The 26,636-nt window shown below is 48.2% G+C and overlaps 1 protein-coding gene across 1 annotated transcript; it reads left to right on the top strand.

Moving 5' to 3' along the window:
- Nucleotides 1-2,617: 2,617 nt before the first annotated feature.
- cntln (centlein, centrosomal protein) lies at nucleotides 2,618-25,947 on the top strand. Its single transcript, XM_079730825.1, has 6 exons — nucleotides 2,618-2,735; nucleotides 4,690-4,827; nucleotides 5,367-5,552; nucleotides 10,196-10,411; nucleotides 14,587-14,661; nucleotides 25,822-25,947. Exons 1-6 carry the CDS (start codon nucleotides 2,637-2,639, stop codon nucleotides 25,930-25,932), a joined length of 825 nt encoding a protein of 274 aa, XP_079586951.1. The 5' UTR covers nucleotides 2,618-2,636; the 3' UTR covers nucleotides 25,933-25,947.
- The last annotated feature ends 689 nt before the right edge of the window (nucleotides 25,948-26,636 follow it).

The raw sequence follows: 26,636 nt of genomic DNA, 5'->3' as shown, positions 1-26,636 counted from the left end.
CACACACACACATTGCGTACACGCACAGGGGGTGCACGTGCATACACATGCTGCACACACGTCGGACCGCTGACTGTTTTTATTACAATACACGCATGCTTGATGAACAATATTGGCAACAAGCGCAGAACAAAGAGAACAAACGGTGGTAGTTATGGGTTACGGCTGGATGCTCTCGTTGTCTTTCTTCTTACAATCCCCCCTCCCCCCCCCACCCAGCCGCTATACGCATGCTTGGAGATCCAGATCACACTCTCTGCTGTTCCTCATTCTTTTTTATCCTCTGTTTTGTTCAGAAAGAGAAAGAGAGAGAGAGAGACTGAAGAGAGGGAGAGAGGGGGAGAGACCAAGAGACAGGAAAGAGTGATGGAAAGAGAGAGACACAGAAAGAGAGAAACAGGGAGAGACGGAGAGAGGGAGAGAGGGAGTGAAAGAGAGACAGAGAGAGTGAAAGAGAGACAGAGAGAGTGGAAGAGAGGTATAGAGAGGGAGCGAGAGCGTGCATGTACAATAAATGTTGTCAATCTAATTGCTGCAAGCATGGGGGCAAGGGGAAACTGCCATAGGGGGGGTCTTTAAGTAAACACCAGCCAGCCATTTGAACAGGGGGTTCGATATGGCTTTTCTCATTAAGGGCCAAGTCCTTTGGCGGGAAGGGGTTGGTGTGGCTGGGGGGTCCCCAGGCTAAACTAACCTCTCTCTCTCTCTCATTTAATTTAACGCCAATCCAAAGCTCACATTTATTTAAGCAACGCGGCCTTGCAGTAGGCCAGACCTGGCACGCAGAGAAGGGGACATTTACTTAGCAAGAGAGAGATGAAGAGAGTGAGGCTTGCCGATGAATTGCGTCATATGTTTATTTAGAGCAGGCCAGCGTGCATTTGTGGGGGAGGAAGAATCCACCACATCCCACTTCTTCTTTTTTCCTTTTTAAGAAAAAACATATTAATTAACTGGATCCTTATGATCTCGATTCTATTTGTTCTAATTCCCCGTAGTGTAGGCAACCATGAGAAATGTTATTTTTTCTTTCAAATATGCCCCTAACTATAGTGTTAACGTAAGTGCTTCCCACTAACGTAATGCACCAATCATGTAAATAGATAGTCGTAATAGTTTCTGAAATCATAATAATGTGTGTTCCCATAAACACAAACATGCATGCTTAACTTGAAATGAGACTGTGAGTTTGATTATTGTGATAATGTGTTTTACATAAATATGCAGGCTAGGGTATGTTTTGTTTTGAAAAATGTTCAGTAATAACTTGAATCATCGTTGATACATAATTAAAAATCTCTTCACAAATGTGTTCATTAATAATACTGTTACATCTTTAAAATATAAGGGCTATGTAAGCTTTGGAAAAGACCTTTGTAAACCAGTGTAATTGTCTAATTGAGACAGTGATTTAGTATTAGTATGTTTAGTTGTTACGTGCACAGTAAACAGAAAAATTGAATGTTAATTATGTGTTTATCTTAAATTGTTCACAATAGCTTATGATTGAACCAATTCATACCAATTATTCTAAAATAGTGTTAATGAAGATATGCAAAAGAATAACTGAAATTCTGTGTGTATTTATAAGAAAAAGATGAAATATAAACACATTACATTTCATGAACAAATGGAATGACTTTACAACACCATTCCAATCATTCATTCAAAATATATGTTACTTTCTTATTTAAATGAGACCATCCATAGAAAATCATTGTCCAATGATAGATCAAGGCTGTGCACATGTGAAGCTTGTTGCATCCATTATGGAACGTGTTGGACACAAACTATGCCGTTAGACTGGTATAGAGAAAAGAGGCTCTACTTTTCCTCAATCATGATCAGCTCCAACAAGTTTCAAAAAGAGGAAACATAGAGGAAACCTGTATGAATGCAACACTGCAGTAAGCATAGTAAGGTCCAACCCCCTGAGAAGGTTTACTCCCATTCTAATAGAAGATAGTTGATCAGCCTTTCAAACGTAACTCTGTACCACCCTGCCAACGTTTTTCATACCAAGCGAGTGGGCCTTACCCATTAGCACAAAAAGAAGAGAAAACGGTTAAAAAATGGCGTGTAATTGCGCGCAGCCAACCCGTGTCACCACACATTAAGACTGCTGTTTGTCACTGGAGACTGGAAATTAGCCGTGCGCCAGCCTCTCTCCCCAACCCTCACCTCTCCTCCTCCAGCACGCAGCCATCACCCGACCCCCTCAGACAGCATGCCAGTGTATTTAGTTGTCATAATGAGCTGTCATGCCTGATACCCAGCACAGGGACACTGGTGCATGCCAGCCCTCATGTTCCACTCTCTCTCTCTCTCTCTCTCTCTCTCTCTCTCTCTCTCTCTCTCTCTCTCACACTCTCAATCTCACTCTCTGTGTTAAACAAATGAGCTGGAAAGCCACCATGTGTGTGCGTGACAGGAGACCTTTTATGCAGTTTATTTTTCCCCAACACAGGCACACACCTAACACACACGCACACACAATCACCCTCCCCCACAGAAACACACACACATATCCATGACATTGATCTCTGTGTCACTCATTATCCCCTCCAACCCCCTGTCCCCCCCCCCCCCCCCCACCCCTCGGCCCCAGGGCGAGCCACTCGGAGCGGGACGTGGGGATGAAGCGGCAGCTGGTGGAGGACCTCCGCACCAGGCTGAAGGTGCTCCAGGATGGGGAGGGGAGCCGCCGTGGCCAGGTGGAGGATCTGGAGAGGAAGGTTAGAGTTACGGCAGCAGCGGTAGGGGATGCTGTTGGAGCAGCTGGAACGGCTCAGCAGATGGCCTTGTGGTTCCTCCGATGTCGTAGATGTTCCACAATCATTGAGCCTTACTCTGCATTTTACCCATAACAGGGAATTGTAGTAAAAACAAATGACAGAGGGTGATATCAATGTCTATCTGCTTGCCTTTTGGGGATTTTTACAGATTCACATTTTATCTGTTACAGCACAGTACATGATGGAATTCGTTTTTTCTTCGCTTTTCTCTTTAATAGTATTATAATTTACTAGTTTTCACGCGCGCCTGACTAGTTGTAATTACCAGGGGTAGTTGTCCAATGGAAACTGTAGTATACTATGCATGCAAATCAAATATTAAATAGCTTTTACTGTTATTCAGGGCTGATAAGTGCATTGACATTTTAAGATGCAAGGCAACTACTATTGGTTAGTTGAAAATAATATTAACCATTGAGATTAAATATCTCTTCCAGTGTCCTGGCCAAGACAGGCAGTAGTAGCCTACAGTCACACATAGCATGCACACAAAACCTAAGAAAAATAAAACAACTAAAACAGTCCGCAGGGGAGAAGGGGGATATCAATATCGCAACACATTTCGGGAGGCTCAAGGTAGAGAGTAATATTAAATTTGAGCAACAAAGTGTCTAGACATTTCGGGAGGCTCAAGGAGGGGAGTAAAGTGTAGTCTTGTGGTGGACTCTACAGACATAATGCACCATAGCCTACTGTGTTATTGACCTGTTTTCGTTGTGTTATAGGGACACTGTCTCTTTAAGATCGGGGGCACTAGCTCAGGAGGTAGAGCGGGTTGGCTGTTAACCGCAAAGTTGCTAGTTCAATCCCCAGCTCCTCCTAGCTCAGTGTCGAGGTGTCCCTGAGCAAGGCACCTAACCCTAACTGCTCCCTACGAGCTGGCTGTCACCTTTGCATGGCGGACTCCGCCGTCGGTGTGTGAATGGGTGATTGTGAGGCAATATTGTAAAGCGCTTTGGGTGGCCACTGGTTACAGGAAAAGCGCTATATAAATGCAGTCCATTTACCATTTTACATCAAGTCACTTGTGCGTTGATATGCCGGTCGGCGCGATGTTTGAATTTAACGGTTTTTATATTACAAAATGAACGACCTGCCGTTGCTTGTCAAGGTGAGAAATTGTCTCTTCCCTTATTTTATCGCAATTTATTTAGTCTATAGACAGAACGTCTTACCTGGGGAGTTTGTCGACGGCGGAGCCGTTATGTTTAAAAACATAACGTCTTACCTGGGCAAGTGTCGCTGCGTTGTGCGCGCGCGTGTGTGTGTTCTTTACTGCGCGTGTGCCGATCGCGGAGCCGTTAAACATCTTACCGGTGCGTGTGTGTTTGTGTGTGTGTGTGTGCGCGCTTCCGTGTATGTGTCGCTGCCTTTATGTTGACGTGCGGTGTGTGCGCGTGCTTGTGTGTGTGTGTGTGCATGTGTGTGCATTTCCGTGTATGTTTGTGCACATGTGCGTGCTTGCGTGCGTTCTAACCTGCGCGTGTGCCGATGGCGGAGCCGTTAAACATCTTACCTGTGCGTGTGTGTGTGTGCGCGCTTCCATGTATGTGTCGCTGCCTTTATGTTGACGTGCGGTGTGTGCGCATGTGTGTGCGTTTCCGTGTATGTTCGTGCGCATGTGCGTGCTTGCGGTGTATATATGCGTTCGCGCTTGGCACATGCGCACTTGAGTAACTTGAGTAACTGGTGCGACAGGCCTGCTATTATAGTAGTAAGATACTGTCCAAGATGCTAATAGAAACTAATTATTCTCAGCCTCACCAGTACATCGCTTTGCATAAAAGCGTTGGATGAACACGATTTGGATAAAATGGACTAAATGATAAAATGGACTTAAGTCTATAACCCTGCTTGCATCTTACACCTCCGACGTCTCCCCCTCCCCCCCCAGGTGAAGAGCCAATCTGAGGAGGCCAACAATAGGAAGACCTTCATCGAGTCTCTGAAGAGGAGGCTGAGTGTGGCCACCTCGGAGAAGAGCCAGCACGAGACCTCCTGCACCAAGCTCAGAGAGGAGCTGGAGAGAAAGGTACACAGACACACACACACACACACACACAGAAACACACACACACACACCGCCCTCTAATGAGACCGGTCCCGTTGTGTAACATAGCCCTATCCCTGTAAAACATTAAGAGTGACCCGTTGAGGACGATATTCTGGCCCCTAATGAATCTGCTCAGATGTAGTAATACAACCCTTACTCTAAGCCTACGTTGAACTTTGACCTTTCCAGCTTAACGAAAGGCATCAAAACTACTTTTCTATTTGCCGCAGCCTTTTGTTAAAAAAATATATGTAATGGCTGTGCATATTGTATTCCTTAACCTTCTTATACTTTACATTATTATTTCTCCTATAAATTATTGTCTTTAAATCGATTGTCCTTTGTAAGCCCTTTGTTGACGTTCAGTCTTTAAAATGGGATGCCTGCTGCATCTGTGCAGCACTCTCAGTGGCTTTTGTGTTTGAAGGGTACTATATAAATACACTCTGCTCGCCTTGCCTGGAGAGCACCAGGAGACGGCTCTCCGCCGTGTTTACCTGCGCGTCTCTCCTTCTCAGGAGCGCCTCCTGGAGACCCTGCAGGCCCAGGTAGGGGCGGGGCAGCGCTCCCTGGCCCAGCTGGAGCAGACTGCCACCAGGCAGATGGAGGGCCTGACCCAGCAGAGCTCCCAGGCCCTGGATGTTCTGCAGAGACGGCTGGGCCTGGCGTCCTCCCAGATGGAGCAGCTCCACGCCTTCGTCAAGGTAACCAGGGAGGGGCTGGGGGATTTGAAAAGGTCAGGCAGGGGTCCTGGGTGGTGTGTTTTCTGTACCAGGTATAGAATTATATTAATTCATCTTTACGTCTTGGTCTGTCGTAATGCTGAAAATAGATATTGGAGGTTTGCATGAAAAGCGATGTCTGAATCAAGTTTTGGTTGATTGATCTGTCGAGCTGGCCTGAATACTGCACTTACACTGTGTAAAAGTAAAGAGCTTTAAGTATCAGTACAATTAAAGTATAAATAAAATATAGTATATTGGAAGGCCGTTTTTTTTTCCTTTGATTTTTGTTTTCTATTGAGCAGAAATCTGTGTTTTAAATGGTTAATTCTTGTCACTATCAAATTGAAATTTCACCATAATACTTATTGTTTTATTTCTTGCTAGTGTCTTTATTTAAAAAACTTTAAAAGGGTAGAGTTGTAATGGCACTGTGTTGCGAAATCACTAATAAAACCTGTGTGCATGATCAGTACATTACCACATTCTAACGCTCAACGAAACAAAAGGAAGGACAAGCAAGTAAAAAAAGATGCAAAACAAGAGATTGCGATGATCATCAACAGCGGGAAGATGTTGACTGCCTCAGAGAGGCGTACTGCTGCCCCCCACAGTCAGCAACACACACTTTCACAGATAAGAAAACAGGATCTGCTTGATTTACTCACTCAAAGCGTGATATTATCCAGGATACGGTCCCTGGCTAGATAAGGAGATGGATTGTGCTCACCACTTACCACTCACCACAGACCAAACCACCACCGCAGGCAGGCGGGGGAGTCACTGGGAGTGGACCATTTTGGATGAGATGGAATATACGTTCAACTATGAAAGTGACAATGCGCATCAAACACGCTTTTTTTCCCCCAAAATGTAATTACAATGTACTCCCCCCCCCCCCCCCCCCAATTTACCAGTGGGACCGCAGACAATTAAATTAAACACTTAATTCTATTTAGTTTGCAGTATACCGAAGTGCGTGCCTTCCCAAGTGCACATAGTGGGGTTGTTGGTGTGACTTTGTACCTGGGATTGTGTGCGTGTGTGTATGGTATGCTAGAGGTTATGCAGGGGGGATGCAGGGGACTGCAGTCAGCATACTGTAGGCCTGGTGGGACAAGGCTTTGCTGTCTCCATCTTCCAGACCTAATCCACCAGTCCCTTCCACCTCCAGTGTGTGTGCGTGTCTGCATGTGCGTGTGTCTGTATGCACGTCTGCCAGTGCCTGATAAAGGCTGAACGGTGGGCTCTGCTGAGTTGCGACATGGCTTTCAGCAGGAGGAGTCCGTCCTCCTGCTGAACGCCAACAGTTTTTTATCGGCTGATATCGGCAGCATTCATCATAGGTTTAACGTCTTGTCCGAGACATGTCCAGGGTGTGTGGTGGGCATGCGCGGCCTCCCCTCTGCTGAGGTTCACTCTAAACACAGACGATCTTATTGTTGGTTGAAAAGAGAATTTTCACTCAAACGATTTTCCCTTGATGCGATTATTTCTATGTACATAATCGTAGCCACCAGCCCACAAGCCATGATTAAATGCATCAATACGCATACCGCTACACACAGTAAGAAATCAACCACATTATACGTTCATATCTACAGCTGTTGCCCATGTACACACACACACATAAATACATAAATCCATACATATGCATACATTTCCAAACATAACAAATGTTTCCTTTCCTCAGCTGTTGTTTCCCATAACCCCAGGCTGGCGGGGTCGCTGTGCTGTTGTTCAGGCTTCACATCATTGTTGTTTCCCCTCTGGCTCCTGTGATCCCACATAAGAACACAGAGGCCTCTGATTGGTCCACCCCACGTCCAGAGGAGATTTACTCTTGTCATGTATTGATCACTACCGCAGGGCTGTGTCTTTCTGTGTCTCTGCACGGGTGTGTGTCTGTGTGGCTGTGTGTGTGTTTGTGTGTTAGAGTGTGTGTGCGAGAGAGTGTGTGTGTCTTTGGATTTGTATGTGTGTGTGTGTGTGTGTTTGTGTGTCGGTATTGTTTGTGTGTGTGTTCCTTTGTGTCTCTGGTGGTGCTGGTGGAGTTTCTTTATGGTGCGCCAAGCGAAACCCTTTTGGCCCCCCCCTTCCCTGCACGCCCGGGGGCTTTAGGCACTGTAGTTGAACTGCTAAACAGTCCTCATGAATAGCAGGACTACTGCAACAAACACACACACACTCTGAGACACACACTCTACAATGAGCCGTGGCTAAGCCTCCGACGGTGTTCTTGTTGTTTGTCCGATGAAATTGAATTTTTATTGACATCATTACTCTGCACAGTGGCTGTGCTAAGTAGTGCAGAGAACAAATGTTTTATTTTTACAGGTCTGTAATCTCATTGGGAATTTTGAAAAATAACTACATGGGTTAATTCAATTTGTGAATGAAGTTCCTCCATAACCTGTTTGTTTCCATTATTAGAAAGGGACTATTTCAGCCTTGTTGTGTGTGTGTCTGCGTGTGTGTCTGTGCGTGTCTCTGTGTGTGTGTGCGTGTGTGTGTGTGTGTGTGTGTGTGTGTGTGTGTGTGTGTGTGTGGGTGTGCAGGCTTGTAGGCTTGTGTGTCCCGCCGTGTGAAGCCAGTGCTAGCTTGTTATTAAAAAGGGCTTCCTCATTTGATCTCCATCTGAGCACACTAATCCCCCTCCATTCTGAAGCATCCCTTGGAAATACTGTGATTGTCAAACAAGGCCTTGATGAGCTAAGAGCTCCTAATTTGCGCGCACAGACACACACACACACACACACACACACACACACACACACACACACAAGGCCTTATTCGCTCACCTAGGGTGTTGAGTGTCTCAAGGCTGAGAGCGAGTGATAGTGAATGCAGCCCTAATCTCCTTCTGGATTATCCCACATGCAGGGTTTAGGTCAATTGAATGTAACCCTTTGCATGGTGACAGTGAATATCTATTAGGCTGTAAAGAAGTCCAATGGCTGGCTAATGGGCCGTGGGGTCCTTAGATAGGCTTGGCAAAAGGGGCTTCGGAGATCACGCATTCTTCATTTTATTTATTTTGTTTGTATCATTTATAGGTGTATTTCGTTTTTGTAGATAGGATGATAAAGTCCTACCGACCAAAACATGCATTTGGCTTATTGGGTTAGCACAGCGTTGAGTTGAGACATCAGGCTACAACCTCATCATCCCTGTTCTAAGAAAGTGTTTAGATGTGTCCTCTTTAGAAAAGTCGCTCCTGAATCTAATAGTTATGATCTCTATTCTTCTGTGCTGTTGCTTCATGGATACTAATAACCAGGCGTTGGCCTTCCGTCAGTCATATAGCCTTTCCTCAGAGACAGAAGCTGGCTTACCTGCGCAGAGCCAACCGCAGGAATAAAGATGTTTTCTCCCCCATTACACCAATATACCCACTTGTGGTAATCATTTGTTTCTGCAATGCCCATGTGAGTCTGTGTGTGTGTGTGCGTGTGTTGTGGGATAATTTGGGGAATTACAAGCCGCACCTTACTTTACTTTGTGTATTGAAATGGACTGGGTTGTGCCATTGATGTTTTGTTGCCTGTGTTTAAATGTGTGTCGATGTGTGTGTACGCGCTACAAGTTCTCTCTCTCTCTCTCTCTCTCTCTCTCTCTCTCTCTCTCTCTCTCTCTCTCTCTCTCTCTCTCTCTCTCTCTCTCTCCCCCTCTCTCTCTTTCTCTCTCTCTTTCTCTCCGGAGAGCGACTAGTCCAAGGTCAGCCTTTTTTCTTTCCTGCAGGCTTACAGGGGAATGATACGGAAGATTATTGCCTCGATCAATAAGCTCAAAATGAAACAAAGGGGAGTTTACTTTATTGACTTTCGCGGCGTACAGTGGCAGCTTTAACATTTAATTGTCTCCCTGTATTTAGAGCAAACTCCCATTTAGCGGCCGACCGCCGCGCCGTCCCGGGCCCGCCGCGCGCCTTCATCGCCCTGCACATGGGCGCCATTTGCAGCGGCTGCTCGCGTGGCTTAATTATTTACAGTGTTATGCTGCCCCCGTTGCACCACGAGACAGTCAGAAGAAGCAAATAAATAAATGAATGGCTTCGCATCTCCAGCCAGCCCTCTCTATCTGTGTGTGTGTGTGTGTCTCTCTGTCACTCACTCTCTCTCTCTCTCTCTCTCTCTCTCTCTCTCTCTCTCTCGCTCTCTCTCTGTCTCGCTCTCTCTCTCTGTCTCTGTCTCTCTCTCTCTCTCTCTCTCTTTCTCACATGCGCCATCCTCCATCAATCCTGTGGATATACTATTTTTATTTTTTGGTGTGTGTTTGATATTGTTAAGATGCATTCCCTGAGCGTTCAATCAAAGGGGCAATATTTGTGTTTCTTTATTTTTTTGGTATTTATTTAATACTTTTGAGCCTGAAGTCCAAAATATTGGATTAGGGAATGGAAGGAAAAACCAGAGAGAGAGTGTCAGACTCAATATTCCTCCATAATGGACCAGGCCTCTCTGGCACGTTTTTAGATCAATTGAATTTATTCCTCTGCCCACCGCAGCTATCTTCCATTTGTTCTGCTGGACGTTTTCTCTTTCTTTTTCATCCTTTTTATCCCTCTCTCCTCTTTTCTCCTCTTCCTCTTCCTCCTCCTCCTCCTTCGTCCTCCCTCCCTGCAGGCGCTGGCCGGCGAGATGCTCCGAGATGTCCAGGAGGTCAAGCAGCAGCTGATGGAGACGAGGAGCAGGAGGAAGAGGAGCCGGAGGAGGCGCGAGGAGGCCAACGCGGCGAGTGGTGCCCCCGCGGCCAAGTCCATGATCAGAGCCAAGTCCATCGCTGCCTCCATCCTCAACATGTCCGAGCGCGACCTGGCTGACATGTTGGACGGCGACCAGGTAGACGTCACAGAGCGAAGGGAGGGCGTCGAAGCCGACCACATACACTGCCCCTTAGCGCTAGCACATACACACGCCAGTTTACCCAGCGTTTATCCGTGGCTCAACTCAAGATATACTATTGATTGCTCCCTGCACCCCCTCCCCCCCCCCTTCCTGCTAACCAACGTTAAGAATGTGGTCTACTGTCTGTTGTGGTAAACGCGTGAGTTTCACCAAGCCGACGGTTGAGACGTCAGCTGGGAGCCTATGGATATACTTATTGTCAGTGCGAGAGTTAAGGTTAATGATGGGTAAGCGTTTGACCGTGGTTGCAATGGATGTTCCCTTGTTTCCCGGGTCTTCTCTTATTGATGATACATTGTGGATGAGCAAGCAGCCACCGGCCGAGACAAGGAGTTTGGTTTGTAATGGGGATCTGAAAACTAGATCTAACGGCCTGTGAACGAAGATAGCAGTGGTAGGTTGGAAGACACCATGCTTCTTCGGGTTTCAACAACCCCGTTCACGATGAGTGTATCTGAAAATACAAACCTGTTGGACGCCTCGCAAATAACACTTTCACGTCGAAGGGAAAACTTTTCAAAATGTCCGTTTTTTTCTCTCTTTTTCTTCTTTTTATACTTTCCGACTTGGTAGGTTTTTCTACGGTGGACTCCACTATAGATCAATTTCTAGCCTCGGCGCCAATTAGCGGGCCGGCGTTACAATCAGCCTCCCTCCACACCCCCGCGGGAACGCCCCCCATCCATCACACGAGGGGAGCCGGCCCACCGGGCACTTACTCACGCTTGAAACCAATTTGAGCCCCCCGCTTGCTGCCACACCGGCCACACCCTGCCAATGACAGGGCACGCTCTCTCACCAGACAAAAGGTCCCTCTTATGGAGGCTGAAAACTCTTAACCTTTACCGTGTTCTCCTTCAACCTTCACCACCTCCTCCTCCGTCTCCTCCTCCTCCTCCTCCCACTGAATAGCGTGGCTAATGGCCGCCGGGGTCTTGGGCTCTCATGTGAGTGATTGTGTCTTAATTAAAGATCAGCCCCACCCCCCCACAGGCGACCACACTTAAATTTAGTGTATTTCAGCGGGTTTTCGGTCTCCTGCAATGCCACACGCTATAAATACCTGGTGTTGGTGTTGGTGTTGTGTGAAAAACATTTGTGTAAAAAAAATGTTTCTCCAAGTTTCACTTATAAGACAAGTGGATAACCGTCAGTCAGATGTGAGAGTTATGAGTGCCTTATGTGGAGCAGCAAACCCCATTGTTCTAAATTCAGCTGACAGGATCGGCAAACCCGACAGACATTTTCCGCTAGAAAGCCATCTATTTAAGACACGCACACCCACGTAAGCGTGTGGGTGTGGAGGAGAAAACCAAAAGGCCAGTCACAGCATATGTTAATTGAAAAATCCCACGAATGCATCATGGGTTACATGGAGTATGCATGTGTGTGTGTGTGTGTGCTTGTGTATATCCAGAGCGCAAGCCCGCTGGGGGGACAGAAGTTAACTAGAAGAAAAGCTGTTGTTCTTCTGGCCAAACAAGTTATCAGTGAACCGCGCGGCCCTGCTGGGAGAGGCCAGCGCCGCGGAAGACAGCTGGGAGTGGAGCAATGGGCGTCGGATCACTTTATTTGAATACTTGGGATTGATATACAATTGTTATGGTCAAATGCTCAATTCAGTTTACGTATACATTTTGGATCCTTTCCACTCAAAAAAAAGAGAGGAAGACTGTATACTGAAATTCAACTTGTTTAGTGAAAACATTAATGCATAGGTTCCATTGTGTGTCAAGCAGGAATTATGTTTGGCTCTTGTATTCGTCATATTTATGTTCATGAAATCAAACGCATATACTATGGTTGGTTGGAAGTGAAGTCCAAGCATACTGGTTCTCTTGTGTGGTTTTAGTGTCGTGTCCATTCAGGCTAAAATGGAGATATAAGGCTTATATATCCTGGTCCGGCTGTAAACAGAAGCACTCAGAAATTCAACCTGTTCCTCTAGATGTTTTTCAAAGCTAACCAAAATAGGAAAATGTACTTTAAACATACTTGACCCTTAAATGCAAACGTGTACCAAACACACACACACACACGCGCGCACACACACACACACACACACACACACACAGGTAGTTCAGGCAATCAGTCCTGGGTGAATAAACTGTGATGCACTTGTTGTGTGTACAAGTGTCTGTACGATAGTCTTTATAATTCTGCAAGAGAACAAGGGGAGGGAGGCAGAGAGCGAGTGAGCGGCCGCGGGCTCAGTGGGCAGCGTGTTGTGGAGTGATATTATGACCATAATTGCCGTGCAGGGTTTGTTCTGCAGTGAGCTGCTCATGATGGACAGAGGGTCAAGTGTGTTGTTACCGCCTCTGCCAACGGAAGCAACAAGCCCTCCGTCGGCTCTCTCGCCTTTCCTCTCGGTCTCTCGCTCTCTCTCTTGTTTTTTCTCCCTTCCTCCCTCTCTCTTTTGCTCTCCCTCCCGTCTTCTCTGTCTCTGTCTCTCCCTCCCTACCCCTCTCTCTCATTCTCTCTCTCCCTATATTCCTACCTCCCTACTGCTCTCTCTCTCTCTCTCTCTCTCTCTCTCTCTCCCTATATTCCTACCTCCCTACTGCTCTCTCTCTCTCTTTCTCTCTCTCTCCCTATATTCCTACCTCCCAACTGCTTTCTCTCTTTGATCAAGTGCTTCCTCCAGACGACCCTCCTCTGTCTACAGGGAGTCTAAAGGGAAAACTCACCATCAGACCCACCCTCCTCTCCCTTTCCTTCTCGTTAACTCTCACCCGCTCTTATTTTATCCATCCTTTACTCTCAGTCCCTCTCTCACTTTGTCATTCCCTTTTCTCTCCCTTCCTCTCTCGCCTTTCTCTTTCTCCAAATCTCTCTTTCACAATCTTTCACTTGCTGCCCTCTCTGTGCTCCTTTCTGCCTCTCCTTCTCCCTTTCTCTGCCCACCTCCCTTATTGCTCTCCCTAAGCCCCCCTCTCCTCTCTCTCTCTCTGTCTGTCTGTCTGTCTGTCTGTCTGTCCGTCTCTCTCTCTCTCTCTCTCTCTCTCTCTCTCTCTCTCTCTCTCTCTCTCTCTTTCCTAACTCTTTGGCCGGGAGTTGCTAATGAGGAAGAGATGGAAATTAGCAATGGTGCTAACACAACTGGACCCCAATTGAGGATCGCAGACGACACACACACACACACACACACACACACACACACACACAGAATCTGCATCTAAAAATTGGCTGTCCCTGGGAGGCAGAGCAGGGCGTGCGACATCGTGCAGAGCAGCAACACGCGAGAGAGAGAGAGAGAGAGAGGGTCGATTCATTAGCGCGGGGGGCTTACATAGCCACACTGTATCACTGTTGCCCTCTTCATTAGCATTAACAAGGCTACTCTTGCACCAGGTTTATACATGAGTGTAGCACACACACATACACACCGCCACTAAGGAACCCTCCAGAGAGTTTTCCCAAGGTCCGGGCTGCTGTGCTTCTCCCTGGAGCAGGAGACCAGTGGAGAACAGAGAGGGCAGAGGCTACATCATTTATGAATGAGTCATTTCATTAGAGAACAGGCTTTTGGGTATTATTATAATCAGGGCACCGACCAACTGAAGTCACTGTCAGTGAATTTGAAATGGTAAAATAGTCTTTAACTGAGAAGGCTTACTAAGTTACCATAACTGTGATGTCTTCTTGTATAAAAGTCACCATGTCTATTGCAAGACAAGTGAAGCTGATGTCATGAGGATTTTTTGAGTGTGTCCCAGAATGTTGTGCACCCCACGCGACCCCAAAGAACAAGCCTAGGATGATGATCAGAATTGACAATATATTCATTCATGAACATATTCATTTTGCTATTCTATCAAAAGCAACCTGCATGGATGTTCTTTAACGCATTATATAATGTAGATACTCAATACATAAGCAAGTAGGGATTAGGCTCAAGGATGCCTACAGGTAGACTGCAGACATTGGGCTTCGAACCCATAACCTTTTGGCTGTCAGACAAACAGCTCACACAAACCCTCTCTCCCTGATAACGCTTGATCCTGAATTTCAGCTGGTCCAGTGTTAAGTAAAAGGCATTTCTCTCTGTTCACGTGTTCGTCTGAATCGTTTTTGGTTTAATGTTGTCCGTGTGTTCTCGTGTTCAGGAGGAGACCGAGCCCAGTGTGGAAATACCAGACGAGGATTGGCTACAACACCTGCACCACATCCTCCAGCAGAAGGTAAGGGCTCTCCCTCACTAGACCATTCAGAGCTCTCCTTATCCCAGCTCAGGCCTCCTACCCATCGTGCGCCCTGGCTGGTTGATATTACCAGGAGTTTGGAGGGCTTGGTTGCTAATACCTAGCTAGTGTGTTTACCGTGTATGCACCAGGTTTGATTCCCTCCGGTGGCCAAATGCTAGACGCCTTTCCCTCTGTCCATCAAACTCTCTGTCTGTCTTCACCATCCTGTCCAAAGAAATCAGTGCTATCTTTATTTGTATTGTTTTGAGCTGCTGATACTATTGACGTTACAAGATGGACGCCCAATCTCGCACTGATAACGAAAGAAATAAGCAACACATGCATTTGTACCACTGCTGTACAGCTTGTATGAACAAAAAATACTTCTTGTCCCGGATTATAGTCTTCTTGTTATTTGTTCTAACCATCTTTTGAAGCTCACACTGTAAAAATAATGCTGAATAGAAAAACCTGTCGCACTTTCTATCAAGAAACTTACTTGTTGATTATGCGAGATCTATTCTGTATTTATTCATTTAGCAGAAGCATTTATCCAAAGGGCCTTACATCTCATTACGTTGGATACATCTGATTAAGGAGCAGGTTGGGGGAGGGAGTCTCACCATGATGCCTACAGGCAGGATGCGGACGTCTGGGTTTGGATTCAGAATAAAACACCCTACTAGTTTAACTTCCCCCAGTACTTTCGCAACCAAATATAGCAAACCACTACCAACATTTTTGCAGACGGATTAAAATGTATTTCTGCGTCTCTGCCTCCAAAAGCCTGAATACAACAGGCGTGTTCACAGAGCTGCCGCAGACAGCAGTGTGTGTTGGTGCGCATTCCGTCTGCTCCGGAGTTTAGCGAGTCCGCGCGCGTGTGCACGGCCACTCATCTGTGAGTGGATTCCTGAAGCCCTGCTGAAGTGCTGTCAAGGACGTGCTCATTGTGATGTGTGTGATTGAGTGTGTGTGTGTGTGTGATTGTCTTGTCAGCGCATGCCGCGGGCACTCATGCGTCGCCTCCGCACAGCGACACACACCAGACTCTGTTCTCTTTCCCAGATCTACTCCTGACCTCTCCAACCCCTCTGCCCCTCCTACACACACACACACACACACACACACACACACTCAATCCATGTTTTTCGCTTCTAGCTGGACAGCTCTTGGGTCCCAGTTCTCTCGCTCTCTATCTCTCTCTCTCGCTCTCTCTCTCCCTCTCTCTCTTTCTTTCTTTATTTCTTCCTTTTTTTCCATCTCTCATTCTCACCCTCTCTCTCTCTCCCTCTCTCTCCCCTGCCTCTCTCTTTCTCTGCCTCTCTCTCCCCTGCCGCTCTCCCTCTCTCTCCCCTGCCTCTCTCTTTCCCTCCCTCTCTCTCCCCTGCCTCTCTCTCCCCTGCCTCTCTCTCTCTCTCTCCCCTGCCTCTCTCTCTCTCAGACCCTGAGGCAGCTTGTTAGTGGGGAACTAAATATTGATTGGGCGGGGGCCTGTCGATGTCGGGAGAATGAGCTAGCATCCACCAGAGACCCCGCCACCGGCAGCCTGCTATCGACGTTTTTCAGTGGGCAGAGAAGGGTTAGGGGATGGGGGGGGGTGGTGGTTAAGGAGGAGAGAGGAGTGGAGGATGACAAGGCTGAGACTAGCCCCTGGTTTGCAACAAGGGACCGTTGGGACAGCCAGACCTCCCCTCTCCCCTCCTCTCCCCTCTCCCTCCACCCACACCCCCTGGACTTTTTCCCGCCTTGATCACGTCTGTTTCTCTCTTTTTTTTTTCTGCTGGTGGTGGTTTGTTTTTCTTCTTCTCCGCTGTCTGTCGGCCTTGTCTCGTACCTCTGGTGTAAAGGAACATGTCACAACCAGGGCTGCTGCTGCTGCCTGCTGCTGCCTGCTCCCGCCCACACTCTTGTTCGCCTGCCTCCTCTGGGCTTTATTTATATATTTATCCTGTTGTTCTCCAGGAGCGATCAAACACACACACCAGGTGTGAGGTGTCCTGTGCTGGGAGAGAAGACATGCGGCTGTTTGTTGTTTTGTTTGTTTGTTTGTGACCACGGGGGTCATTTTGACACCGTCTGAGGATGACGCCAACACGATACGCTAACCGCCGCGATGAGGGGAATTATTTTGTGTTGTGTTGGTAATCATGGCTTCTGCATTTCATCGGCACATATATACAAATAAGACTTATTTAAAGAGCTGCAATAATGCAGCAGACGTGAATGCAGATTGTTTGAGTGGAACAGCCCAAAATGGGCAATTCTTGCTCTGCGCGTTTCTAAGCTGTGTCGTGCCCTACATGTCCCACATATTTTTATTACTAATTACTTTGATCTGATCTTGTACAAGTTGTTGATCTCCACAGCAACAGGTCGGGTCTGTAGCGTACGTTCGTACGACAGGCTAGGGAGCCCCCTGGGGGGGTGGGCAGCGCCGATTGTCACCGGTCAAGGGTCTGCGCTCTAACGCAACCCTCTCCTCAACCACGGCGCCACAGACGGAACAGGTAGCGAGTTCAAGGGCCCCACTCACTAGGGCCCCAGGGAGCCCTAGTGAGTAGAGAGTTAAGCCCCCCCCTTCCCATTGGTTGTCCCCTGTCATCGTATCGGCAGAAGGCCTCACCATGCAGAACATGTGTGGAGAGAAACCGCCTGGCCTGTCAGCCCCCGTGTGACACTAATAACGCACACTCCTAATCATGATGTGATGCAGGCCCTCACGGGCATTGGTACAAACACACACACATGCAGTGTCTGCCGCAGCTAAAGACTGCCCGTGACAGAAATAGACTGTGAGAAAAGATGAGGGAGAGAGTGGGAGAGGGGGAGAGAGAGAGATCCATGGCCATGACTGACTAGCTGTCACTGAGACGACGTGTGCGTGTGTGTGTGTGTGTGTGTGTGTGTGTGTGTGTGTGCCCCTCTGTGGAGCCACTACACTGCTGTCACCATGTGTGATCCTAATGGAGCTGCCAGAGGGACAGCACTTTATTATCTCAGTGGCCCTGTCAATAGCTCAGCCGTCAGTCAGCCCGCCGCCCTGCCGTCCACCCCCGGCCTCCCAGCACTGTCCCTGTCAGCATCGCTGTCCTGTTGACATAACAAGCAGAGACCTCCGCCACCGCACGCTAGTTAGCGGCCAGACAGGAGGGCAGGCTGACGGAGGGTACCACGCAACCAAATGGTGCCTGGATGTGAGACATATGAGGTGTGTGTGTGTGTGTATGTGTGTGTGTGTGTGTATCTGTGTGTGCTAAATATGTGTGTCGTATTCAGTGTGTGTGTATAGTATTGTGTGCTTATACTCTGTGTGTGTGCATGTGTTTGTGTCTTTGTCCGTGTGCTTATATTGTTGTGTGTGTGTCTGTGTGTGTGTGTATCTATTTGTGTCTAAGCAATTATTGCATGTGTGTATGTGTGTGTCTGAGCGCTGGTGTGTGAGTTTGATTTAACGCGCCCCCTTACCTGCGGAGCAGCGTCAGTGATCCACCTGGGGGGGTCCGGGGGCGCTAAAATCCCCGGCCGGCCCCCCAGTGTCCACTCACAACCAAATGAAACATTGGCTTCATGGCCGCTGTAACTCTGAGCTCCTCTGGTCGAGATAATGAAATCACCGGCTAGCTCTCCCAGCAGAGAGACAGCCCTACCGCCATCACAACGCTCTAGGACCCCCGCCCAGGGACACACTGGGCCATCTCATCATTCAGCAGGACAAACGCGTGTGTCTGAGTGTGTGTGTGTGTGTGTGTGTGTGTGTGTGTGTGTGTGTGTGTGGATGTGTGCATGTCAGTATGGACAAACTCGTGCATACTTGCCTGTGGCTGTTGTGTGTTTGTGTGAGTGTATGCACACTTGAGTGTGGCTATGTGTTTGTGTGTCTCTGTGTGTGTGTGTGTGTGTGTGTGTGTGTGTGTGTGTGTGTGTGTGTGTGTGTGTGTGTGTGTGTGTGTGCAGGCTAGTGGGGAAGATGGAGTGTCCACGCGGGGCCACAGGGTCCGGCAGCGGGGCCGGGGAAGCATTGATTTAATTGCCTTTGGTTTATTTGTGGAGTCCTAATTATTGACTGGAGGTAGGATTTAATGGGCTGCTCTTTATGAAGACAGGGAAATGACTGGCTTCTCCTGCTAGCCAATAATGAACAGAGGATGAGACCTAGGTGTTCACACTCACACACACACACACCTATAAACACGAGATTCCCCTCTCGATCATTTTTTTAACTCAATTTATCTTCACACACTAACACACACACACACACACACACACGGACAGTGAACTCGAGTCTCACGACGGCACAATAACATTTAAGAAGTCATTGAGTGTGTTGGCTTGTTTTTATGAGAGGACAATGGCTTGAGTTTTACTGAGGTGTAGGGAGCGCTGTGTGGGTGGTGGTGGAGGAGGAGCGAGGTCTTTCAGATGAAGGGGCCGGAACGACCCCCCAGGGAGAGCCAGCTTGCGTGTGATCAGCGGCAGGTCCGTCACCAGAGCCCGGACATAACGCTGATGTCTCCCTGGCTGCGGAGCACGCCTTCTGATAACCCCGCAGCCTGGCGTCCGCATCGGGACGCCGTACGCCTGGAACCGGGTGCGTGACTAGAGAGGGAGGAGGAGAGAGGGAGGGAGAGAGGGGGATAGAGAGAGGAGTAGAGAGAGAGAGAGGGAGAGAGAGGGAGGGAGGGAGAGAGAGGGAGGGAAAGAGAGGGGGATAGAGAGGGAGAAAGAGGGAGGGAGAGAGAGAAGGAGAGAGAGAGAGGGGGATAGAGAGAGGGAGGGAGAGAGAGTGAGAGGGAGGGAGAGAGAGGGAGGAGGAGAGAGGGAGAGAGAGAGGGAGGGAGAGAGGGGGATAGAGAGGGAGAGAGGGAGGAGGAGAAAGGGAGAGAGAGAGGGGAGTAGAGAGAAAGGGAGAGAAAGAAGGAGGAGGAGGGAGGAGGAGAGAGAGGTGGAGAGAGAGGGCTACTTTCAGTTCCATGGATTTAGCGGTAAGAATCGAGGAAGGCAGGGGAAACCGTTCCATGTTTCATATATTGCTTGGCCAAATTCTTAGTCAAACAAGTGTATTGATTCGTATTGATTCTCCTTGTCGTTATTGTCATTCTCCTTGTCATGTTGTTGGTCTTCTCGCTCCGGGGGGAACTGTTCACCGGCGATCACAGTGGGTACTTAGGGAACACAAATTGCCTTACGATGGGCACTTGGGTATACACTACAAACACATGACCCCTCTCTCACAGCCTCGGCCTTCAGCGGCTCTTCGCTCAGAGAGGCCCGGAAGGACAACTGCCTTTTTTTTTTCCCGAGACCTTGAGCTGCTGTTTGCTATGTAACCATTCAGCAGCCCTTTATCCAAAGCCACTTACAGCGGACTCAGATACAGGTCATTAAGGAAGCAGCTAGGTCGGGAGGGGGGGGGGGGGGGGGGGGGGCGGTTAGTACGTCTTGCTCAAGGATGCTTAAAGGTAGCGCCGCAGACATGCAGGCATCCAACCCCCGGAGCCACTACACTACCCTGCATTTACATTCACATCATGTAAGAGAGCCCTACACTCTCTTCCCCCCCCCCCCCCACCCTTCCACTCACAACAGCACGGCACCACCGTACACAGCGCACGGTTCCTGGAGAGGAGAGCGAGCTGCGCTGCGTTTTGTGTGTTGGGGGCCGCGTGGCGTCGGTCGGGCCCCTCTCGGGCGCCACTTTGGGGCCGTATTAACGCGTTCTGCAGGAGCGGCGCCACGACTGGTGACGGCGGGAATTAAGACACATCAAAGGCTCTGCAGCGCGCCGAGAGAACGCTCTCCTTTTGTCTGGCGCTCCTCCTGTGTGTGTGTGTGTGTGTGTGTGTGTGTGTGCGTGTGTGCGTGTGTGCGTGCGCGTATGTGTTGGCACGCTGAGGGGCCCCTCAGCGTGCCAACACATACGCGCACGCACACACGCACACACACACACACACACACACACACTCACACACACGTGCGCTGCCTCATTATTCTGCTGTAATGACAAGCAGCAGTGGCTTGGAGTCCCCTCTCCTTCCTGTGAAGGAAAGTGACTCTAATTAAGCCCCATTTAATGATTAGGCTAATTAAATCAGTCACGCTCTCCTCTTCCCTTTCTTTTCTGTGTGTGTTTGTTGTGTGTGTGTGTTTTGGCATGCGTGTGTCTGTCTCTTTGTGTGTGGATGTCTGTGGGCAAGTGTGTCTGTGCGTGTGTGTGTGTGTGTGTGTGTGTGTGTGTGTGTTTGTGTGTCTGATTGTGCCTGTGTTTAAGACTGTGTGTCTTTGCATGTGTGTGAGTTTGTCTGAGATAATGTGTTATAATTTGTGCGTGCGTGTGTGTGTGTGTGTGTCTACAGGGGACCCACACTGAGCCTTTGTACTGTAAATATGTGGGTGGTGTGGTGGGGGGAAGGTGTGTGCTGGTCCCCCTGAGAGTTTTTCACAGGGCTCATTCAGACCCAGCCTCTGTATTATTTACACTTGTCACAAATATCCAAATATCTCATTTAGCTTTTAACGCTACCTTTTTCTGTGCTGTGAGTGTGTGTATGCTAAGCTTGTATGAATGAATTAATCATTACATTGACACAAACAAACGCAGAAACACACACACCCACAGCAAAAGAACATTGTGTATGTGTGCGTGCGTGCGTGCGTGTCTGCTAATGTGTGTGTGTGTGTGTCTGTCCGTGTGTGTGTGTGTGTGTGTGTCTGTCTGCTAATGTGTGTGTCTGTATGTCTGGTGTGTGTGTGTGTCTGTCCGCTACTGTGTGTTTGTGTGTCTGGGGGGGAGCACACTGGGCGGCTGCCTTGAGATGTGAGCCCAGAAAGAGAATGAAAGATGAAGGAGGACAGCTCCAAAATGAACAGGTGACATGGTGAGGTAGACGCGGCTGGAAATGCCCCCATCAATGTCATCCAGCACACACACATTTGTTTTTTATGATAGAGGTCGCAGGTCATGTTTAGTTCAAGCCCTGTTGTATGATAATTATTATAAAGACTTTGTATAATTTGTTATTTGGATGGAGATGGCACACACAGGTTTAATATACTTTCATATGTATCATCAGGTGTCATCAACGGTTTTCGATTTGATAAACAGATTGATCCATTTAATGAAAAACACACAAAAAACATGATTGGACCAGACTGACATATGTAGTCACACATACACACAAAAGAACAAGCGACCGACACTCATTTGATTTGGTATTGGGAGGAACACAATGCGTTCATAAAGGTGAAGGTGTTGAAGTCATACATGCACGTTAAACCAGGGCTTGTGTGTGTGTCTGTGTGTGAATGTGTGTTTAACATCCCCTGCTCCTCTACGTTGATCACCTTGTCCTCCACACCTAATGAGCAGAAGACAAAGACCTGGTGTTCCTCTGTTTAATCTGCAGTGTATTTAGGTCAGACACACACACGCACGCACGCACGCACACACACACACACACACACACACACACACAGATCCAAACACACACACACACAGATCCGAACACACAGACCTGGAGTTTCCCAAACAACATATCAAGAATAGGAGAGCATTTTTTTTATTTTAATTACAATATCCACGGCCCCAAGTGTCCAATTCCCTTTCATATCAGTCTCTAGTGGCCTGAAAGGAAGGAGAGAGAGGGGATCTGCATCACTGCAGCCCTGCTAGGTAATTACTGAGGAGGTAGAGAGAGAGAGAACAAGCTTATCAGTGCTTGGGAGATACTTACCTGGGCCCTCCTTTTGCAAATGTGACATATTCATTATGAGGAACTAATCAAATGCAAGGCTTTTTTACCAGGGTGCCTTTGTGCTTCTCCTTAGAACACGCGGCTGTTGTTTTTTATTATTCCCCCCGGTCGATATGAATTTGATTTTCAAACAAAAAGTAGGAAGATCAAAGATCAGAAAAGGCTTTTGTCGGTTCCCCTGTGATCATGAGAACTGAGTGTAACTACTGCCTTACCTTGAGCGCTGGCCTAGATCGGAGACGGCGTTGTCTGCAAGGGGACATGGTTATTATAGCGGTTAAATCAGGTGATTCAGGCATCGGTGTAACTAGGTGGCAAGGATCTACTGGGATAGGAAAAGGGATTAAAATTACAAATTAACTTAGTTTACCTAATGAGAAAACTAACTTGTTAAGAACACTTTTGCGTTACCAATGATGGAATCCACTTTGCTATTCCTTCTGCATGCCTGTGCAAAAAAAAGGTCATCCCTCATCGATATGAGGGGTGATATGACTCGTTGGCTGCCTGCTATAATCCAAACTAGTCCAGGTGGGTAAATAGATTATTTGCAAAAGTCTTCAAGATATAACTTTGAGGGCAAGTTTCACTGAAAATCCCCCGATATTTTCAATGTCTTGCCTTCCTGAATGTTTGGATGCGTAAAAATAAATGAATAATTTTAATTTTTTACGTTTTTCTCAATCGCATGTCTTGAAAATGAGTGCAGAGCTTCACCTGGAATCGTGTAGCTGGCAATTAATCCTACATCCCATACAACCCCGTTTGTAATGGTTGTATAATAACGAGAGTTAACCTCAAACCGGGAAACACAAACCCTATAAATACAACCCTATTAATAATCTCCACTAAAGGGTGATGACTTGTGTTGTGTTTCCACTAAAGGGTGATGACTTGTGCTGTATCGTTGTGAGGGAGGGCTGAAACACCTCAAACTATTTTTCACTAGGTGGCTCTTTTGACGATGGCTGTGTGCTTTCTCTCTGGATTCCTTCTCTTTTTCTTACCTTCTCGCCAAATGGCCGCCCTTCAAAACAATCACACTTCTCCGTCTGAAGCGGTACAACGCCGAAGCAAGGGAATGATGGGTCTTTTAAGAAGTGTTTGGTGGTGTTTGTGTGAGGCCATTACCTGACAACGGTCACCGGGGTGGTTCAACAGACGAGCCCAGCCTGGCCTCCAGGTGCGCCCGGGGCCCTTGAATACCCGGGCCATTTAATTGGCTCATAAAAATACATTTTGTTTCCTAGACCCCCTTACCAGGCACCTTTTTGTATGCACGCACACACACACACACACACACACACGTACAGACACATGCAGACACACACACACAAACACATGCAGACACACAGACACACAGATCCAGCCACACACCCAGACGCAAGCGCACACGCTTTCTCTTTCTCACCATTCTCTCCCTCTTTCTATCCCTCTCTCTACATCCCTCTCATCCCTCTCTCTGTCTCATCATCTCTCTCTCTACCTTTCTCTCTCTAACTCTCTCTCTCCATCTCTCTATCTTCATCTCTTTATCTTAATTTCACCCTAGCTCTCCTTGTCTTTATTCTCTCTGTCTCTCTCTTTCTCTCTCTCTCTCTCTCTCTCTCTCTCTCTCTCTCTCTCTCCCAGGCTGTCAGCAGCTCCCCATGCCAGTCCATTAGCGTTAGCAAGAGGCCCGTGCGCCAGACAGAAGTGCCGCTCTGCAGGGCCTGTTGAATAGTAATGGCTCTGCGTTAGCCTAGCTTAATGTAAGCTACCGTAGCACCGCCCAAGGGGACAGGGACTCCCGCCAAACAGAGATTGCATTGCTTAGCACCAACGCTAGAGCTAGGTTGAGGGGTGGGGGGTAGAAGCCGAAGGGGACAAGGGGTACTAGCTTAACAGGCTGTAGCATATTGTTAGCGCACAAGGCGCTAGCGCCCGGTACTCAGGGGAGCCGGTGGAGCAGCTGTATCACAGCGCAGCGCAGACGGCCCTGCAGGGGGAGTGGAGAGAGTCATTCATTCTCTCTCTCTCTCCGTCTCGATCCATCTCTTTTTATCTTTCTCCTTCTCTCTCTATCACTGTGACTCTGTTGTGGTTATTTGCATTGCAGATATTTCTGGGTTGAGTTTGTGTGTGTGTGTGTGTGTGTGTGTCATATCAATAACTTTTATCAAGCAAGGTTTTACCTCAGTCGCACACAGCGATCAATACAATTGCTGACTGGTGACCAGAGTGTCCAAACACGTTGTTGTTGTTGTTGTTGTTGTTGTCGTAAGAAACCCTATTCCACCACAGGTTCCTATACACCTGTACGTTTCACCACGTACACATCTTCACAGCCTTAATGAACCAGATGCTGCTGTCTCAGTGCTGTGGCTCTGTCTCCATTTCAGTTTGTTTGCTTAGTAGTTAGTAGCTGGAGTTACATGATTAGAGTGTGTGTGTGTGTGAGAGCCTCATCTCTCCAGAGTGTGCAGGGAGAGAGATTTCTCAGCAGATACTGTGGTGTTGATCTCCCAAAGGATGCGTGTGTTTGATGCGCCCTGCACTGGTGGGACTGTTTTCCTTACTCACACACACACACACACACAAACAAACACGCCAACACACACATAAAACACGTACACACACGACATGCATGCACATTCTGTTGTGTCATGTGAATGCCTTTTTGTATACACACACACACAGGAAAACGTTGTTCCTGTGGCCTTTCAGATATACATGTATGAGGCAGTGTTTAGTCTGGGAAGTGAAGATCTCCCATCTGACTGGTATCAGATTTAACTTACCCGTTTACTCCCTCGATCGGCCAAAAGAATGTGCTGTGCATGGTTGATTCGCCCATCACTAGTCTCTGATCCCCCCTAACCGACCAGTCGAAAATCCAACCAGCCCATCCCGTGCTCAGAGGGGCGGTGGGCTCTCCTCAGTGCTGCTCCTCCAGCCTCCAGTCGTCGGAGGGCTGTTTGTTTTGGTCCGTGTTTCTCATCCGACTCCAAAGAAGCGGCTGGATTAAAACAGCCAGGCAGCTTCAGAGCTAACCCTCCCTAACACCTGCTCTCCTCCGTGTTGTGTTCTGTGGGGGTAGCTTTGGAAAAACACACACACAGTCCCTCAAACGTTTCTTCGCCAGGCCGTCGGACCGACGCTGAGAAACCCTTTTCTCGCTTAGGAACAGCAGCAAACACACCGTCTATCGATCTGTCTGGGGTCCGAGAACGGCCTTGTGTCTTACCAATAGCTTTGGTGTTACCATTGTGGGTTTCTTTTTGTTGTAGTACTGGGTTGTTTCCTAGCAGTAGTGGGATTTTGTGTACTTTTACTTTTTTCCGAATCGCCTATAACCTCCATCCTCTTGCTCTCCCCGTCCATGTCTCTCTCCCCCCGTCCCTCCTCCCTCCCTCCCCTGCAGATCCCCTCTGCTGGCCAGCTAATGGAGGCAGTGCGTGTGAAGATGAAGGAGAGGAAAGTGCTGACAGAAGAGCTCGCCGCGCTCGCTACACCAGTCAGCGAAAACGCCTGACTCCCCGGGCTGAGGCGGGAGGAAACTGTCATCCTCTCCCTCTCTATCTCTCTCCCTCTCTCTCTAGCTCTAGCTCTCTCTATCTCTCCCTCTCTCTCTCTCTCCTGCTTTAGCTCTCTCTGTCTCCCTCTTGCTTTATCCCTATCTATTTCTCTTGTGCCCGCTCGCATTCTCCCTCCCCTCTCTCTATCGCTCTCTCCCTCTCTTGCTTTAGCTCTCTCTATTTCTTTCTCTCTCTCTTTCTCCCTCTCTCTCTTCCCCCATTCACTCTCTCTCTACCTCTTTCGCTCTCTCTCACTCTCTCTCTACCTCTTGTGCTCTCTCTCGCTCTCTCTCTCAATCCCTCTCTCTGTTCTTCTCCAGACTTCTCGACGGGGGGGCCGGCGGGTCCGTGGCCAGGCGTTAGCTTAGCCTCGCGGCGGTGGCGGCGGTGGCAGAGCTAATATTTGCTGCAAGCTGAGCGCCGCCGGCTAGCTCGCCGGGCCGCTCACTCACCTTGCGGCCGGCGCCACGTTGGCACACTAGCCCTCGACATCTGTGTTAGCGCCTGGCGCACTCTATCTGTCAGACAAGTGGGGGGCCCTTTAGCGCCAAGCTAATTTACACTGCCCAGCTATTCACTCTCTCCCCCTCTCTATCGCACAAACTCTGTGTCTCTCTCTCGCCCGCTACGTAGCCCTGAGGGTGATAAGGCAAGTGCTTAC

The sequence above is a fragment of the Pollachius pollachius genome, assembly GCF_949987615.1.
Source record: "Pollachius pollachius genome assembly, chromosome: 2".
NCBI classification, from domain to species: Eukaryota; Metazoa; Chordata; class Actinopteri; order Gadiformes; family Gadidae; genus Pollachius; species Pollachius pollachius.
The sequence above is the reverse complement of the archived record's forward strand: the minus strand, read 5'-3'. Positions and strand labels throughout refer to the sequence as shown.